The sequence below is a fragment of the Puccinia triticina genome, chromosome 5A (genome assembly GCF_026914185.1).
Source record: "Puccinia triticina chromosome 5A, complete sequence".
Lineage (NCBI taxonomy): Eukaryota > Fungi > Basidiomycota > Pucciniomycetes > Pucciniales > Pucciniaceae > Puccinia > Puccinia triticina.
In genome coordinates this window covers 5130611-5148587 of record NC_070562.1, presented here as the reverse complement: position 1 = coordinate 5148587, position 17977 = coordinate 5130611, and the positions used below count along the sequence as shown (strand labels likewise).

General features: G+C 47.7%; 5 protein-coding genes across 5 annotated transcripts; 2 read left to right on the top strand and 3 right to left on the bottom strand.

Annotated features, from left to right (window-relative positions):
- Window positions 1–2543: 2543 nt before the first annotated feature.
- PtA15_5A622 (uncharacterized protein) lies at window positions 2544–3991 on the bottom strand (the record flags this gene model as incomplete). The annotated part of the gene is made up of 2 exons (XM_053169403.1): window positions 2544–3198; window positions 3834–3991. 2 exons carry the CDS (start codon window positions 3989–3991, stop codon window positions 2544–2546), a joined length of 813 nt encoding a protein of 270 aa, XP_053020603.1.
- Window positions 3992–7486: 3495 nt separating this feature from the next.
- On the bottom strand, window positions 7487–7747 carry PtA15_5A621 (uncharacterized protein; the record flags this gene model as incomplete). The annotated part of the gene is made up of 2 exons (XM_053169402.1): window positions 7487–7620; window positions 7699–7747. The coding sequence occupies 2 exons, from the start codon at window positions 7745–7747 to the stop codon at window positions 7487–7489; spliced, it is 183 nt and encodes a 60-aa protein (XP_053020602.1).
- Window positions 7748–8552: 805 nt separating this feature from the next.
- PtA15_5A620 (uncharacterized protein) lies at window positions 8553–10909 on the top strand (the record flags this gene model as incomplete). The annotated part of the gene is made up of 10 exons (XM_053169401.1): window positions 8553–9009; window positions 9092–9148; window positions 9227–9282; window positions 9368–9441; window positions 9510–9651; window positions 9741–10019; window positions 10093–10233; window positions 10329–10415; window positions 10552–10764; window positions 10871–10909. The coding sequence occupies 10 exons, from the start codon at window positions 8553–8555 to the stop codon at window positions 10907–10909; spliced, it is 1545 nt and encodes a 514-aa protein (XP_053020601.1).
- Window positions 10910–11755: 846 nt separating this feature from the next.
- Window positions 11756–13078, bottom strand: PtA15_5A619 (uncharacterized protein; the record flags this gene model as incomplete). Its single annotated transcript, XM_053169399.1, has 3 exons — window positions 11756–11792; window positions 11892–12936; window positions 13009–13078. The coding sequence occupies 3 exons, from the start codon at window positions 13076–13078 to the stop codon at window positions 11756–11758; spliced, it is 1152 nt and encodes a 383-aa protein (XP_053020600.1).
- A 74-nt stretch (window positions 13079–13152) lies between these two features.
- On the top strand, window positions 13153–17157 carry PtA15_5A618 (uncharacterized protein; the record flags this gene model as incomplete). The annotated part of the gene is made up of 14 exons (XM_053169398.1): window positions 13153–13195; window positions 13263–13376; window positions 13450–13536; window positions 13644–13750; window positions 13835–13936; window positions 14006–14175; window positions 14243–14419; window positions 14483–14600; window positions 14659–14823; window positions 14885–16386; window positions 16461–16630; window positions 16696–16877; window positions 16950–16982; window positions 17074–17157. 14 exons carry the CDS (start codon window positions 13153–13155, stop codon window positions 17155–17157), a joined length of 3054 nt encoding a protein of 1017 aa, XP_053020599.1.
- Between the last annotated feature and the right edge of the window lie 820 nt (window positions 17158–17977).

Here is a 17977-nt window from a genome sequence, read left to right as displayed (position 1 = left end):
ACTCTGTAATAGGGGTTTGCCAAAGCACACTCTGTAATAGGGGTTTGCCAAAGCACACTCAATGATAGGACTCAGGAGTTTGCCAAAGCACACTCCATGATAGGAGTTTGCCAAAGCACACTCCATGATAGGAGTTTGCCAAAGCACACTCCGTAATAGGAGTTTGCCAAAGCACACTCTGTAATAGGAGCTTGCCAAAGCACACTCCGTAATAGGAGTTTGCCAAAGCACACTCCGTAATAGGAGTGTGCCAAAGCACACTCCGTAATAGGAGTTTGCCAAAGCGCACTCTGTAATAGGAGTTTTCCAAAGCACACTCCATAATAGCAACACTGGGTCGCTACGCTAACCATAGCGGTTAGCGTAGCGTAGCGCAGCGCAAATGCGCTATTTTTTAGCGTAGCGTTAGCGCAATTGACACTACGCGCACGCGGTGCGCAGCTATTTTAGCTGATAGCGTAGCGTTAGCGCAGATGCGCGCAATTGCGCTAACGATACGCATGCAGGGCGCAAAAGAGCGCGCGCTACGCTGCGCTACAACGCCTTTAGCGGTAAAAAAGGGCCTTTTTTCCGGCAAAAGCGCTGTAGCGCAGCGCAGCGTAGCGTAGCGACTGTAGCGGCGCGCTAACGCTAACAAAGAATTGGCGCGCTGTTAGCGCCGCTGAAAATTAGCGCAGCGTAGCGGCGCTAACAGCGCGCTAATGCTATGCAAAATAGATGGGCGCTTTTTGCCACTACGCTAACGCGTAGCGTAGCGTAGCGACCCAGTGTTGATAATAGGAGTTTGCCAAATCACACTCCATAATAGGAGTTTGCCAAATCACACTCCCTAATATGAGTTTGCCAAATCACACTCCGTAATAGGAATTTGCCAAATCACACTCCGTAATAGGGGTGTGCTTTGGGATACACGGTATCCTGGATATCCCACTCAGGATATCTGGTATTGATTTAAGTGCATTGGGCTGCCTACTTAAATATGATTTCTCAGGCAGCAACCCTGCAACAAACGGGTAAAACAATGGGTATTTTTGCACATGTTTTTGCTGTTCAACTTCTCCCTGGTATTATCATATGAAAGTGTTGACTCATGAAGATGGAACCTTTCAGAAGAGACCCTTGATGAGAGGGAGAGGAGCAAAAGTTGAAGCTCAATGAAAGACATGGAGGTAACAAATCCTGACCTAGTGGTAGAGACAACTATCTTACAGCAGGTTCCAAGGTGTGAATTCTTGCAAGGTAAGCTTCACGGGTGCACACCTGCAACCCGAGATAAGTCAAAGCTGAGTTCCAACCACGGTGCTTTGGGAGATCTGCGGAGCGTGGACTTAAAGCTGTTGAAAAATTTTTCAGTCCTGTACACAGCCATGAAATCAAAATCATAGGTACACAGACAGGCTCAAAGAACAATGGCAAATTGAACTTACTCTTGGGTAAGATCTTGTTGAGTGGAGATGATAGGAAGCTTGTTAGGCTTAGTCGTGGCAAGGTTGAAGTCCGTTGGCGCTTTACCATTGGATCGCTAGGGGAAGTTTTGCCAAGCAGCATGGTTGTTAAAGAGGGAAGATGATGACATCATCATCTGGTGAGCGGGTTGTTTTTGCAGGCGGCAATTTGATTGGGTCTTTTGCAAAGATCACAGGGCATGACATGGCTTCATCTGCCAGAGCATGAGAGAGGGCCCAATTGTGTGTGGGAAGAGATCTGGTGACTTGGAATCTTGAGCAGGAAAAAGACTGATTCCAAAGGGAGGTCAAGGAAGATGGGCTGATTAAGTCTGAAGGACAGTGCCAATGATTTCCAGATAACTCAAACGGCAGAGGGTTCATTCCAATTGATGACTGACAAGGAGGTTTGGGTTTGAGGTACAATAGGTCAGAGAGAAGCTGATTAATGGAGTCTGAGATATGAATCAAAAATATGAGGAGGTCAAGGCCTGAAAGTTGGGTCCAAGATAGAATAGATGTGATTAACTGATGATGAGCGAAGTTACTGGTGATCTGGTGTTGAACAGTTGGACAAGGTATTTGAATAGGCCATCAGGAGTTGACATGCCTCCGCTTGGAGGCCCTCATCTGGGCAATCACTTGACCCATCTCGTCAGCTGTCTTGCCCTCAAGTTCTGCTAAGAGTACATCAGTTGCTTGCTTGATTCCCTTCTCAATTCCCTTCTTGATTCCCTACTTGATCCCTTGCTTGATTCCCTACTTGATTCCCTTCTTGATTCCTTGCTCAATTCCCTGCTTGATTCCCTTCTTGATTCCCTGCTCAATTCCCTTCTTGGTTCCTTGCTTGATTCCCTGATCAATTCCCTTCTCAATTCCTTGCTCAATTCCCTTCTTGATTCCTTGCTTGATTCACTGCTTGATTCCCTTCTTGATTCCTTGATTGATCCCCTGCTGGATTCCCTTCTTGACTCCCTGCTTGTTTCCCTTCTTGATTGCTTGCTCAATTCCCTGCTGATTCCTTGCTTGATTCCCTACTTGATTCCCTTCTCAATTCCTTGCTCAATCCCCTGCTTGATTCCCTTCTTGACCCCTTGCTCAATTTCCTTTCTTGCTTCCTTGCTTGATTCCCTGCTTGATTCCATTCTTGATTCCTTGCTTGATTCCCTGCTTGATTCCCTTCTTCATTCCTTGCTTGATTCCCTGCTTGATTCCCTTCTTGATTCCTTGCTCAATTCCCTTCTCAATTCCTTGCTTGATTCCCTGCTTGATTGCCTTCTTGATTACTTGCTCAATTCCCTTCTTGATTCCCTGCTGGATTCCCTTCTTGATTCCTTGCTTGATTCCCTTCTCAATTCCCTGCTTGACTCCCTGCTCAATTCCTTGCTTGATTCCCTGCTTGATTCCTTGCTCAATTCCCTTCTTGATTCCTTGCTTGATTCCCTGCTTGATTCCCTTATCAATTCCTTGCTCAATTCCCTGCTTGATTCCCTTCTCAATTCCTTGCTCAATTCCCTGCTTGATTCCCTTCTTAATTCCTTGCTCAATTCCCTTCTTGATTCCTTGCTTGATTCCCTGCTCAATTCCCTTCTTGATTCCTTGCTCAATTACCTGCTTGATTCCCTTCTCAATTCCTTGCTCAATTCCCTTATTGATCCCTTGCTTGATTCCCTGCTTGATTCCCTTCTTGATTCCTTGCTCGATTCCCTGCTGGATTCCCTTCTTGATTCCTTGCTCAATTCCCTGCTTGACACTGTTGAAGCTATGACTGGAGGTCGAGGCTGAGACGAAGGGAGGAAGGGCCTGAGGAACAACAAGCTCAGATAGGCTCTGAGTGAGACAACAAAAAGGGGCCAAGGGAGCCCTCTAGGAGGGCCAAAAGCTGCTAGCTTGCGTGGCGGAAAAGCACACACGCTACAAGAGGTTGTATCCTGTAGAGACCTCAGGGAAATGTGCACAGAAGCAGATGAGTGTTATTTCTGTCTAAGCCATGGATATATGAGCTATTACAAGTGGAGGGGCCAGAATGTGGGACAGAAGGGGAACTATGCATATGTGATCTGGAGGGAGTGAGGGAGTGACAGGGAGAGGACAAGTGTGACAGGGAAGGGAAAGCGGAAGAGGGAGAGACCGGTAACACTATAATTTCAACAGACACCCTGCTCAATTCCCTTCTTGATTGCTTGCTTGATTCCCTGCTCAATTCCTTGTTCGATTCCCTTCTTGATTCCTTGCTTGATTCCCTGCTTGATTCCCTTCTCAATTCCCTGCATGATTCCCTTCTTGATTCCTTGCTTGATTCCCTGCTCAATTCCTGTCTCAATTCCTTGCCCAATTCCCTTCTTGATTCCTTGCTTGATTCCCTTCTCAATTCCTTGCTCAATTCACTGCTTGATTCCCTTCTTGATTCCTTGCTTGATTCCCTGCTGGATTCCCATCTTGATTCCTTGCTTGATTCCCTTCCGGATTCCTTGCTTGATTCCCTTCTTGACCCCTTGCTCAAATTCCCTTCTTGATTCCTTGCTTGATTCCCTGCTTGATTCCATTCTTGATTCCTTGCTCAATTACCTGCTCAATCCCTTCTTAATTTGTTGCTTGATTCTCTTCTCAATTCCTTGCTCAATTCCCTTCTCAATTTGTTGCTTGATTGCCTTCTTGATTACTTGCTCAATTCCCTTCTTGATTACCTGTTGGATTCCCTCCTTGATTCCTTGCTCAATTCCCTTCCCGATTCCTTACTTGATTTTCTGCTGGATTCCCTTCTCAATTCGTTGCTTGAATCCCTGCTTGATTCCCTGCTGGATTCCCTTCTTGACCCCTTGCTTGATTTCCCTTCTTGTTTCCTTGCTTGATTCCTTGCTTAATTCCCTTCTCAATTCCATGCTTGATTCTCTGCTGGATTCCCTTCTCAATTCCTTGCTGGATTCCCTGCTCAATTCCCTTCTTGATTCCTTGCTCAATTCCCTTCTCAATTCCTTGCTCAATTCCCTGCTGGATTCCCTTCTTGATTCCTTGCTTGATTCCCTGCTGGATTCCCTTCTTGATTCCTTGCTCAATCCCCTGCTGGATTCCCTGGTCAATTCTCTTCTTGATTCCTTGCTCAATTCCCTTTTTGATTCCCTGCTTGATCCCTTTCTCAATTCCTTGCTTGATTCCCTGGATTCCCTTCTTGAATCCTTGCTTGATTCCCTGCTCAATTCCTGCAAGCCCCGCTATGGAGCTCCGTCTGGTGCTAGGCCGGCGGCAGCGCTGGAAGGGTAAAAGTGTTGTGTGACTGCCCTCACAGATGGTCCAAAAAAGAGTTGCAGGGGATTCAATTGATAGCTTTTGGTGAAGTGGTTCTGAGAGTTTTTCCGGGGTTTGGATCCTCAGCGGTGGTTGGGTTTTGTTTGCTTAGATTCTTGATAATTTGTCAGCTTTGTGGATACATATGAAGGATTGTGGCTTTTGGGTCCATCCTTTCTGCCGTCAACCAACCAACTGCCTTGTGATCACTATTGCAAATGCCACCGTACCCACATATGTTAAACTGCAATGGCATACAAGGGAATAAGTGGTTTGCCTGAATCTTGCTTTCAATGTCTGCATCTTGATTTCTGAAAAAGTGCCGCCAGGTCCTCAATGGTTGGCCAGACCAACTTGAGCTTGGACAGTGAAAATAGGAATGCTGGAGATGTGTGAGGAGAGGCCCATGCATATGCAGCAGGCTAGGCCACCATGGGAATTGCTTGCCTTGGATGGACTAGCATTGTCCCATCCCTCACTTTTCCATATCAATACACATCTGTATTGTTTTTTCCATTTCAAATTTCCAATACAATGAACCTTCCAATCAATTCCCGCCCAGACTTGGAGACACACGGGGTGTGGTAGAAGACAGGTGTCCTCCGGTATGAAATGACCGGAGGGGAACCTCTTCTACGCAAGATAAACCTGAGTGGTCAAGGGAACTCCAAACTTGGTGTAGCATGAGTGCGCAATGAACTCCACAAAAGGCAAAGAAGTCCTGAAATGACCAGAGCAATGATATTAATAATAGTAATAAATCGTAAAACTAAGATAAAACACCATAAAACACCACAAGTGATAGCCATGAAAGAAAGATACACACAAGAAACCATAATCAAGACTCTCTGCAATCACATCCCGCAGAAATTAGAGTAAGAATCTGTAAATCAATCAAAAGTCCATAGAAGATAGCATGAGGAGATCCAAATCTGCAGGAAGGGACATCCCCCTCTCTATATAAACAAATCTCTACCGCTCCACTGTAGATAGCCGCATTTCATAACCCAATAGAAAAAGAAATAACAAATAGAAATCCTCCTCCCATCCCACGCACACTGCCTGCCTCCACTCCCATGTTGTCATCTGTGCCTCCACCACTCGCCATAGACAGCTGCCAAACTCCTGATCATCCATCATCCAGGCCCCTGTCTAGCCTCCGGGGTTGGGATCCCACTTGCTGCCTCAGCCCCAGCTATGTCCAGCGCTGGTGTAGCCCGTTTCAGCTGCCACAGCTTCCCCCAATCACCGCGCCACTCTAGATAGTCCGCGCTGGACTGCCTGGACTCAGAAATTCCGCTCTGCTCCGCACACCGCAGCTCCGCCACTTTTGACCGCACGCTCTGCGCCTAGCATGTGCGCTCCATTGCTTGAAGATCCTGCGGAGCCCTTGTGCCCCGCGGCACCGTGCGCCAGGAAATTCCGTTGGACACTTTGGCTCCCCGAGCCAGACTCAACCACCACAGCGACCTTGTATTGGAAGTCACTACTGTTGAATACTGTTGCTAACACAATGTCAAGTGATTTGGCTTCATCCAAACCTTCCTTTTATAATTTGCTGACCACCTTCACCCCATCAAAGACAAAATTCCAGATCTCACCATCAACCACATCAATTGGATCAGTGATTTTCTTTCCAACCATCTCTAACAAGCTAATACAGGTGGTTCCTCAACACATATGTATCAATATGTATGATCAAGTTTTTTATAATAAGTTTTCTTCCATCCTTCAAGATAATATCACCAGGAAAAAAGAATGATCACTTGCCCATACAGCCCCCATACAGCCCCCCCCCCCCCCCCCCCCCTCTAGCCAGCAAGTGACATGTTGGGTGAAATGTGCTGCGCTTGCTGTTTCAGCTACCATCATTGCTGTTGGTGAGTTTTATTTTTCCTTTGATCCTTTGTAATGCACACAGAAATCTAATCAAATTTTCTCATAGCTCACAAATATTTCACTTGCCAAGACACCCAAAGGCAAGAGGCTCAATAACAAGCAGAGGCTCAACGGCAAGCAAAGCTGGATTCACTGGAGCAAGCAGCAAGCAATCAAGGGTCTCTTCTTAAAGTTTCCACCCTCATGAGTTGACACTTTCACATGATAATACCAGGGAGAAGTTGACCAGCAAAAACATGTGCCATAATACCCACCCTTTTTACCCGTTTGTTGCAGTGTCACTGCCTCAGAAATAATATCAAAGTAGGCAGGAGAATTTAGCAGCTCCGCAACCAACAGTCAACCAACATATCTTTTTGAATTCAGAGATCCATTGAACAGATCTTGATAACCAGGGTTGGATAATAACATCAACTTTTTGTACACATGCCTGGCATTTCTCTCAAAAGCCTTCCCTCCTAGATCAACAAATCAACTCGGCCTTTTTTCCCCAAAATTATATACCCGCCTGGTTACTACTTGTCTGCACTTTGTCTGTAGACAAGTGTAAAACAGTGTTGCCACTGCAACACCTCCAGAGAGGCTGCTTAAGCTTGCCCCTGGTCCCGCAAGCCTGCTGATTGCAAAAAGTTGATACATATGCCTCGGGGCATTGGGGTTCGGGTTGGGCAGCGTGGCTCAGGGTTTGATGCCTCGACCCAAGGCCCGGGTCACAGCCTTTTATGTATGTACTAGGGTTTAAGAGCGGCTACGCCGCCCTGTGTAGCCGCTGACTGATCTCATAATTTTGATACATGAATCAACAAATCAAAGGTACCGCCTCCAAGGTCGTAGACCGCGATCAACCGTGATTCTTCTCAATCTAGACCATATGCCAAAGCAGCAGCGGTGGGTTTGTTGATAACACGGAGAACATCCAGCTTGGCAATTGCACCGGCATCCTTGTTTGCTTGCTGCTGGGTGTTGTTGAAGTAGGCAGGGACGGTGTTAACTGCAAGCAAAAAAAAAACAGAAAGGGCTTGGTGACCAGGTAAAGGCATTTCAGATCAGAAGAGAAGCAGCTACTGACCAGCGTGTTTAACATCTTTTGTCAGGTAACCTTCAGTGGTCTCTTTCATCTTTGGTCATCTAACGGCAAGGTCTCCGGGCCGGTCATTGGTATCAATCTGGGAACGACCAACTTGTGTTGTCTGCATGGGAGAGACAGGATAAGCAACCGGGCAGACTCGGAGGGGCGCCGGAAAAGTTGTCAGGCTGAGAATGGTTAGGTACAAATAGAGGTGGAAATGGCTTGAGGTCTTTGGACAAAGGGATGAATTACTTAATCAGGTTCGGGGATGACCCTATCCTGGACACGACCTCAGAGTACATCGGAGAAGAATCCAATCCCGGCGGCACAATAAAATTATGAGTTTTGAAAAGGGGCTCAGTTTCCCATTTTTGGGGGGGTCACTTGCATGTGGAACGGGGAAAAGAGAAAAAGGGGAAGGTTGATGTGTGCAAAGGTGGGAGGGGAAAAGGAAATTAATTATTTGTGTCCGGCACAATTGAGGTATGGGGGAGAGTATAAAAGGAGACACAGTTGGATGATTGCAGGTCATTGCTTGGCTCTTGCTCGGCGCCAATTGCTTAAAGAGCCAAGCAATCCAGGTCAATTGGTACCTGTGTTTTGTTGACAGCTCGGGGGAGGGGAGGAATGCTGCCAAAAAAAAAAATTGGTGGGGGCATCGGTCCGCTTAATGTTAAACCATTAATCCCGGGACGCGGGACTACGGGGGCCGGCGACAGGCTACAGCGACCGAACCGGCCGAGTCGGGCAGTCGGCTCGGCGGCGTGCATATTCCTTCTTCGGCTTCCATCCCCGCCCAGCCCAGGCCCCAGACTCCCACCTGGAACCACAACACCACTCCAGCTGGCACCGAGATGCTCGAGCAGTTTCCAGACGAACAAACCGCCAGGAAACACACCAAACGAAGCAACATCAACAGCAAACACCCCCAGAAGAGAGTCCGGCGGAGGACTTCATCCATCTACAACAACAGCTTTACCACCCACGAAACGAGCCCACCTCCATCCAGCCCAATCCAAGCAACAACGCCTAGCAACACAAACAGCAACACCAATATGGCCGAGAAAGACGGGCAGAAAAAATCCACATTGCCGGCACTCCCCTTCCCTTTCTCATTCTCAAGGTCAACGATTCCTCAGGAAAGGAGAATACCCCTTCTACGCGCACGGGACAAGTCGAAAGCTTTCGCTAACAAAGTAGTAACCCTCATCAAAGTCGGCGCAAACCCTTGTAATACATCTCATCTGGCCTTCGTCTCCCCAGCCTCCCAACAATTTGCACTCGCACAGGTCGCTTCGGCCTTCAATCAAGGTCGCTGTGCTATAAAATCTCTCTTTTTCTCACCGCGTCAAAAATTTTAAGATATACTCACACCGCTCCGAACATTTTGTAGAATCCGCGAGTAATACGTCGTTCACGAAATACAAGGATGATCTCAAACTACTAAATGGTTCGCACTCATCTCTGATGTTACGTCAAAAGCGGACATATACATCACCAACATTGGTTTCTTTTTTGGAATATGTAGGTGAAGATAACCAAACTCGACTCCAAATCCAACAGGTCCGTGGACGGAACCAACTTGTCAGTACATACATCCAACCTTGAAGCAAGCGTCCTCTCCTTCTGACAATCCTCTGGGTGCGACCAATCATTGGCGATCACTTAGTCCGCATCCACCACCGCACGCACGAAAGACTTTCAAAGCAGCATACTACAAACAGCCAATGCGACCCTAGAAACGTCAGAGTCTCACTTACATATGCATACATGATCAGCCTCAATTGACGCGTCGAAATGTGAATCTTCAGGCCTCGGCCACCGGAACCTGCTTTACCTGCCTTCGATTATCTTCAGGCACGGAAAAAAGAGTTGGATGAAACATTTGGTCTAGTCAAGAAGCAGAAGGCGCGCAAATGGCGGAAAGCATTGGATGATGAAAAACAAGCATATGTGAGTGGCCTTTGCCCAAAGCCTATCACATGCGGGATGAAGGGAATTGAACAATGAGGAAGACATACATATAAATGTATATATTATAGGTACAAAAAATTTTACAACAGCCTGGACAGATATCTGATTTGCCAGGCGCTAATTGCGAAGCCCGTGATATCCGGAAACTACGTCCCCGACAATGGATCAACGACGAGATTGTGACGTTCTATACGGTGTTGATAAACAACCGCTCGCTCGCATACGAAAAGCACCCCGAAGAATTTCCCGACCAGGAGCGATTCCTGAGAGTACATTGCTTCAACAGTTTTTTTATGGGCAAGTATGATAAAGATGGATACGATGGTGTGAAACGGTGGTCGAAAAAGGTATTGCTTGTCTCCCAGTTATCCCTTGTTCGTCCTCGCACTAATTTGGGGTGTTTGGACACGTTTTTCGTAGACCGATTTGCTGCAGAAAGACGTGATTATCTTCCCAATCAATATCAAGAATGCCCATTGGACATGTGCGGCGATAAATCTGCGGTGTAAACGGTTCGAGTACTTTGACAGTATGAGCAACCCCAATCAATCCGTCCTGGCTGTTCAGTCCCTCTTCTTCTGTCTTTCTTCCTCCTCTCCTCCTCCTTTTCTCACAGTTGATTGACTAGGGCTTGTTTTTGCGGTTGTGCGATGCAGAATTTGAGAGATTATATCGTCAATGAAGCTCTTGCCAAAAAGAAAATTACACTCGATGTCTCTGATTGGCCGGATTGCTTCTACGAGGTGAGTAGAGTCGTCAATCGACTGAACCCTAACCCTACCATATATTCACAGTATTGTCAGCCAAAAACAGAAAACAGAAAATTGATTATCTTTGTCTTCCCTCGGCCTGCCAACACATCTCTTTGGAACCAAAAAGGACATACCGCAACAAAACAACTCGTTTGATTGCGGGATCTTCGTCTGTCAATTCATGGACTGTCTGAGTCGGGACTGGTCAACGACCCAGAAGACCACTCGGCCGCCCAACCAATCCGCAATTACCGACCTTCCTCCAAGCAAAGAAAGAGAAACGCTGTTCGATTTCGGGCAAGAAAATATGGAGTACATCCGCTCTAAAATGATCTATGAGGTACCCCTTCCCTCCTCTGCCCCCATCCTTTTTTTTTTTTTTTGGCTTGGTTGGCTGACTCATTGATTGATGGGGTCTGGCCTCTCTACTCTCTTGGTTTATACAGATCGCTTCCAAAAGATTCTTGGACGAGGAATGGGCCTAATCTTTCGACGTACATTCACCCATAACCCCATAATAATTTGACTTGCATTGTTTTTCTTGGTGTTTGTATTGAGTTTTCTCAGACAGACAAATCAAAAGGTACTCATCCTTACTCATCCAAAGCGCTCCGCAAGATCGCTACGCATATATTTCGTGAACTTTCCGCCCATCCCCCCCCCCCTCTTTTTTCTTGCACTTTTTTGTTGTCGGATGGTAATACTATGCTGTCGGGGGCTTTTTAAGGGTCTTGTCTGTATCTGATTGGCAGACTAAATTGTAAGATAAAAATACTTGATGACTAATGATCATAAGGCAACAACCAATTTACCCGGGCACTTTTATTATTGTTTTATATGGCAACTGATGAAAGCTAATCTGATAGTTGGACTGTAGATACTACAGGCCGGGCTGAAACCTTTGATGTGTGCTCTCAACTTACATTATAATGAACATGTGGACATTTAGGTAGTCACTGTAGTAGCGTGAGAGTGCGGGTGGCTGTAGGCCAGTAAGGCTCGCCGGGCAGGAGTGAAACTCTACGCTGGACATGCGCTGTTTTCCTCTTTCAAGAAAGTTTTGGTACTGCTGATAGGTAGATGCATGGAACCTTCGGCTGGAGAAAGAAGTATGTATGAACGCGGGGATTTTATGAAGACAAGACAAAATTGCTGAGGAATACAGAGTCTACTGCTGGAAGAAAACTAAGGGATGTTTTTTTCAACTGGGAAGATTTTCAGGCATTCACAATTTCTGGTCATAACCAAGGAAAGTTGCAAATTAGTGTTTTTTCCTGCGATTGATGCTGATACAAGAATTTTGCCATATGGTGCAAGGTGGAAACTTGCTATCATAAAGGACATTTCGCCATGATCAAAGGCATGTCACTACGATCAAGATAAACACATTTGATACGACGTGCTTGGCAGGCACTCAGAAGACTTGGTGGTGGTCGAAAAGAAGTATGACTTGTGCAAAAGACCAACTGCTCCAACTTGGAGAGGTTTGCGAACGTGTCCGTGTCGGTAAGAGGATCCGCCGGCGCGAGCGCCTTGGTCGTACATGAGCTAACAGCAAGGACCCGGATTGGAGCGTATAAAAACATGTTTTGAGTCGACCAATCGGTGATTGAACCACGCCAGGAGTGAACCGAGACCACTCGTAGCTTGGGGAAGTGGAGGTTGAAGATTGGTGTTAAAAAGCTGGATGTCTGCACAGAGAGACCTTCTAGCGTTTCTCTGATCGTTTCAAAAGCTGGTAAAAGAGGCTGTGTGTCGTAATCCGAACCTCTATATCGCAGTGAAAGTACTTTCAGGGTGGGCTTGAGTGCAACCAAAAGACTCGTAAGGATTTCTTGGTTTTCATCTGGCGCAGGTAGGATGTCCAGATAAGTGATAGCTGGAAGACCTGGTTCGAGTCGGAGGCAAACAGGAATGTCCAGCCGAAGTGACTGGAGCCCAGGAGTGGCCATCATCAAGGCGTTGAAGCAACCAGGATCGGTTGCAGGAAAATCATCATGTCCACTCCACCATCGTGAGTTTCCGAATGTAAAATTACGCAGGTTTGGCATCCGTCGAATGATATCAATTGTTCGGCTCGGGAGCGTAAAGAAATCATAAAATTTGATATCCAGCGTGACGATCGTATCCGAAAATACCTTGAGTAATATTTCCAGAGTCTCAGAAGTGGCCGTGTCAGCATGGGCTGCCAAGGGCAGAGTATCTCGGGGCCAAGGCCACAAGTGGTCGATCTCCAAGTATTTGCAGACGGGCGGTGGACGAAGTTCCGAGCGTTGCCGAATGGAGTCAGCTAATTCGACCGCGGCCGAATGGGATCCAAACGATAAACTACGGTGTAGATGAGACTCGTATAACCAGTCCGCCCATTGTCGACAAACGAGCCGCAAATGAGATGCCGTACCCATGATACGTTCGGCCTGGTGGTGTCGCAGTTCGCCAGGTACTGTGGTGGTAAGGTGCGCAAAGATTATGTCGAACACTTCCCGCGGAAGGTCCAGCCCGTTTGCCATTCCTATTCAGAAGAAACTGTTATCATGCATCAGTTGCCATGGCAGGAGCAAAGAGAAGAAGAAGATACACTCACGCGGCTTGCTGGCAGTCAGGAAGTGATGTTCGCGGGATTCGTGCTGGCTGGTTGCAGTTGTGCGCGGCATTCCGCTGCTGGGCAGGCTGCCCGCGAAACCCGGCACAGGCGGCAAGCCGAGAGCCGAGGCCACCACCACATACCATGTCGGGCTCATCTGGCTCCCAAGGAGCAGCATCAATCGTTGGTAAGCATGCCACCTCACCTACTTTCTTCGACTGGAAACTGGACAACTGACCGACCTTCATGCGTAGCAATCGACTCCCATTCGATCCAGAAAATCACGTCGAGTCAGGTCGTCGTCGATCTGCAGACTGCCGTCAAGGAATTAGTCGAAAACAGTCTCGACGCAGGTGCTACGATAATCGGTGAGCAAGCCCATGCATGGGCGAATCCGAGATTGGGAGCCGAATCTTACTCTGGTTGGGTGCCCATTGCAAGACGTCAAGTTCAAAAACTACGGGCTGGAAGCCTTCGAAGTTTCAGACAACGGGACCGGGATACGCGAAGATGATCTGGACACTGTTGGTACATCGCAAACGCTTGAATGACTGGAGATAGCCCCATCGAGCTCATCTGTTTCTTTGGCTTCCCTCGGACACCGACTGCTGCGACTATATTGATCAATGCGTCAGGATTGAACCATCACACATCCAAACTTTCAAGCTTCGAGGACCTGGCTCAAGTCAAGACCTTTGGCTTTCGAGGGGAGGCTCTCAGCAGTCTTTGCGCACTTGCCAAAGTCAGTAGTCCACTTAGTACCTTTTCCTTACTTCTCAAAACCTTGTGTACAGGCTCATCGATTATTTTCTCGTGTCTCACATAGGTCACCGTCCAATCGGCCACAGCTGCAACCGAGCCGCGAGGATGGATGTTGGAATTCGATAAAATGGGAAAAGTGACTTCGAAAAAGACCTGTTCGCGTCCTGTAGGCATCTTCTTTTTCATTTGATCTACTTGAACCATCAAACCCTGAACAACCATCACATCCTTTCAGAGAGGAACCACGGTCAACGTCCAATCCTTGTTTCATAACCTACCCGTCAGGCGGAAACAGTTTTCTAAGGATTACAAGAAACATTTTGCGCATGCTCAAACCTGGCTGCAAGCCTATGGACTTATATCTACGAACCTCTGTCTCAATGTTTCTAATCACCCAGCCAAAGGGTATTTGCCCTCAATTGATCTCAAGCGATGGGTTAGGATCTGACGTCTCAAATCGTTGAATCCGTAGAAGCAAAACGTTCCAATTCCAGACGAAGTCTAACAGTCAAATCAAGCAAAACTTTTCGAATATCTTCACCCCCAAAGCTTGTAATCTGATGATCGATCTTGACCTCAAATTTCAAGTCAAGCCGGACCGTACGGTGCTACGAGCACTTGGATTGCCTCTAGATTCCAGCTCTGAAGAGTGAGCCAGCCCGATATCCAGGCTCTGGTGCTGAATTCTTGTTGCTGATCTAGGAATGTGTAGCTTAGGAACGACAGTTGTGGTCAAAGGTTTAATGTCTCGGCCTGCACATGGTCAAGGTCGGAACTCACCCGATCGCCAGTTCTATTACATCAACGGACGGCCCTTCACTCCATCAAAAGTAAGCGTAGTTTCTGCCTTCCATTCCTGCCATCCAAATTGAGAGTTTCGCCCAACAGATTTCGAAATGTGTCAACGAGGCATACAAGCAATTCAACACCAATCAGTATCCTGTGATCTTGGCAGACTTCATCTTGCCACCGGACGCTTATGATCTGAACATAGATCCCAACAAGCGGTCTATTTTCCTCCATAGCGAAAGCAATTTGATCGAAGCTTTGCGGGTGCGACGTTTGAATCTTTTGCTGCACATATCATTTGCTCACGATACATCCTCGGCCATAGGAAGCTCTCGATTTGTTCTGTCAGCCTTACCGGTCCACATTTTCTGCATCCCAGCTCACGTCTACCTCAAATACTGCCATCCCGCCATCTCTCAAAATGACTCTTACCCAACCTACTTTGTCAAAGCGCAAGAACCCGGCTGTGCAACCCGCCGACGAAGCATCCGACCAAGATCAACCCGATCCAAGCGAGATAGAATGTCAACCCCTTGATAGCTTGAAGTCTCCAGATCATAAGAGGCCCAGACTCGATGAACCACCCGTCTCCCCTCAAGGTGTCAGCACAGCCAAGATTCCCTCCGAAGTAGCCGAGGGTGGTGTCACTCTCTCCCAGGTTATATCTCATTCCCCACCTCCAGCCACACTCGCCGACCAGTCCTTGTCTCATTTAGCCGAACCTCCAAATGAAGAGCTGGCTGTTAGTGCGCCTGAAGATTCTGCTCTCCCAGCTACCGTACCTGAAAACTCGCCAGAACCTACTCCACGAAAAGACCTTGCGCATGACTCTGATTCCAACGAGCCGAACGTTGCCACGACCTCTAAGCTTCCATCTGAGAAGCCGGATTGGGTTCCTAGTATCTTGAGGGATCCAAGTTCCGAAACCCCCCGCAAGCTGGTCCAAATGACTCTCTCCACATCAGGCGCCAGCTGGAATACCAAAAGCAGAATTACTCACTCCTCCAAAGGAAGTTCGTCTCATAAGAAAAAAACGGTCAGCAGCTCGGAGCGCATGAGGAATAATATCCAGCGTTTCACTCTAGGCGGCGGTCATGCCAAACCTGTGCAGGCCCAAAGCGACAAGGAGAATGAAGAGGATGAGCGGATGACTGAGGCCGATCAACTTTCTCAGTCCGACATGGAAGATGAATTGGATGCTGAGCCTGATCAACGGAACTTGCAAGGTGCATCTAGTCCTACGCCTCTCGAGCCTCTCGAGACCTCTGATGATATCGCTGAAGAAACAGAACAACTGCAGCTACCCACTTCCCCCGCGAGTCTCGCCTTAAATCACGCCAGTTCTAATCTTGATACAGCTCGGGTGGGTCAGAAGCCTGATGTGGTTCACATGAAACCCCAGACATCTCATAGTAGTACGCTGCGCGTTGTGCGCGAGAAGGAAGTCATCCCTTCCAAAGAACCTTCTGTCGTCGACGCATCCGTTCAACTAGAAGACATTGTGAAGGCATGGGAAGCTTGTAAACACCGCCAGTCAGCCTTCGACACGAGAACAACCAGCGGCGGTGATAGCGAACTCCAAGGAGCCGGCTTGGATCAAAGTGAAGCAGAAGCCGAAACGACCTTGAGCCGAAACGTGCAGAAAGCCGACTTCGAGCACATGGAAATCATTGGCCAGTTTAACTTGGGCTTTATCATCGTTCGTCGACTAGATGATAAGAACTCGGCAGATGATCTGTTCATCGTTGATCAGCATGCCAGCGATGAAAAATTCAACTTTGAGAAATTACAGAGGGAAACCAAACTCACCGGTCAGAGGCTTTTAATGTAAGAAATCAGTTTACTCTACCAGTCGTCTCGCCATGCTAATAGCCTCAGTGATTGACTTTTTTTTATAAAAGCCCCAAGGTATTGGGTTTGACCGCGGTGGAAGAAATAACAGTGATGGAGCATTTGGATATTTTAGAGCTCAACGGGTTTAATGTCCGGGTTGATGAATCTGCCGGAGTAGGCAGTCGGGTACAACTGCTGGCCCAGCCCGTCTCAGGGAACACCAGTTGGGACGTTTCAGGTGTGGATCTCGCAAAGCGATTAGATTGGAGAGGTCAACTGACTGACCAGACGCGACGTGATCAGATCTAGAGGAATTATTGCACTTGATTAACGAGCGGGGATCGAATGAGGTTGTGCGACCGAGTAAGACGAGACGGATGATGGCTTCCAGGGCCTGTCGTATGAGCACGATGATCGGCGACGGGCTCACTACCAAGCAAATGTCCCGAATCGTCACGCAAATGGGAACGATGGACCAGCCATGGGTAGGAGCTCTTTCCGTCTCTAGAAGTCCTGCACAGTGACATGACGGATCTTGGAATCTCGCTCGTAACTAGGCATGTCCCCACGGCAGACCAACGATGCGATGGGTAAGTGCAACTAAAAAGGACCCCCAAGGGTGTGCAGACGAACATCACCCGATTGTTGGCTGATTATGATCCCCCTCTGTTGGCGTCACAGTTGGCTCGCTGCGATGAAAATCCAAGACAAACTGATCCCAGATACCGGATCTCGGACTGGATTACTGGCAAGTTGGATTCTTGAAGTCCGGTTGTGTCTGGTTTTGTCTCTGGGCGACCATCTTTCGGGAGAGGGGCTGTCCCATACCCGCTGTGAGTTTTGTTCAGTGGGGCGATGGGCAATGCGTTTGTGGAAGAAAGCTTTCCCTGGTCGGAGGGTCTAGGGGTGACAAGCTCCGCTCTCGAGGCAGCCGCTCTTCCCAGTGCTACCGCTTGTCCGACCATCTTCAATCGCTCAACGGCATGTCGGTGTCGTCTCACTGGCTTGTGTATGTATCATGTTGACAATCATGTCTAGACTAGGCTTGTTCTCTTGCGCTTCCTCTTGTAAACTCTCGAAATGGCCAAAGTCACTTCAAGTTCCCTGCTGTTGCTCTTGTGTTGTGACTGCTTGTAGCGTGAAGCCGGAAACTTTTTTAAGTGGAATGAAACGTTTTTTTCAGGCAGGTACTCCTGTTGCCCCCAATTGTGGTCTTAGTTTACATTAGTAGACCGTGGTTTCTTTACCCACACATGCGCACCCGGACATATTGTGTTTTCCAAATAGCTTGGAACGAGATGGTTTTTTATTTTTTATTTTATGCATTTATTCCAAGTGGCCAGATTAACTTCTGGCTGAAGTATCCCACCACCCTCATATCCCTCACAGCTTGTGTAACGGGTCCAGTTCTTGGTCGGCCCCTCCGTTGGGGTGGAGGGCAGTGTCCGTTCAACTTGGTGAAGGGTGGGCTAGGTCAACAATGAGCTCCGGTTCAGAATCTGAACGAACCCTGCTTCAAGATCATCTTCCAGAGGATGATGGCTTTGAGTTCTGGGCTGCGTCTGACACCTGTCAACTCAAAACT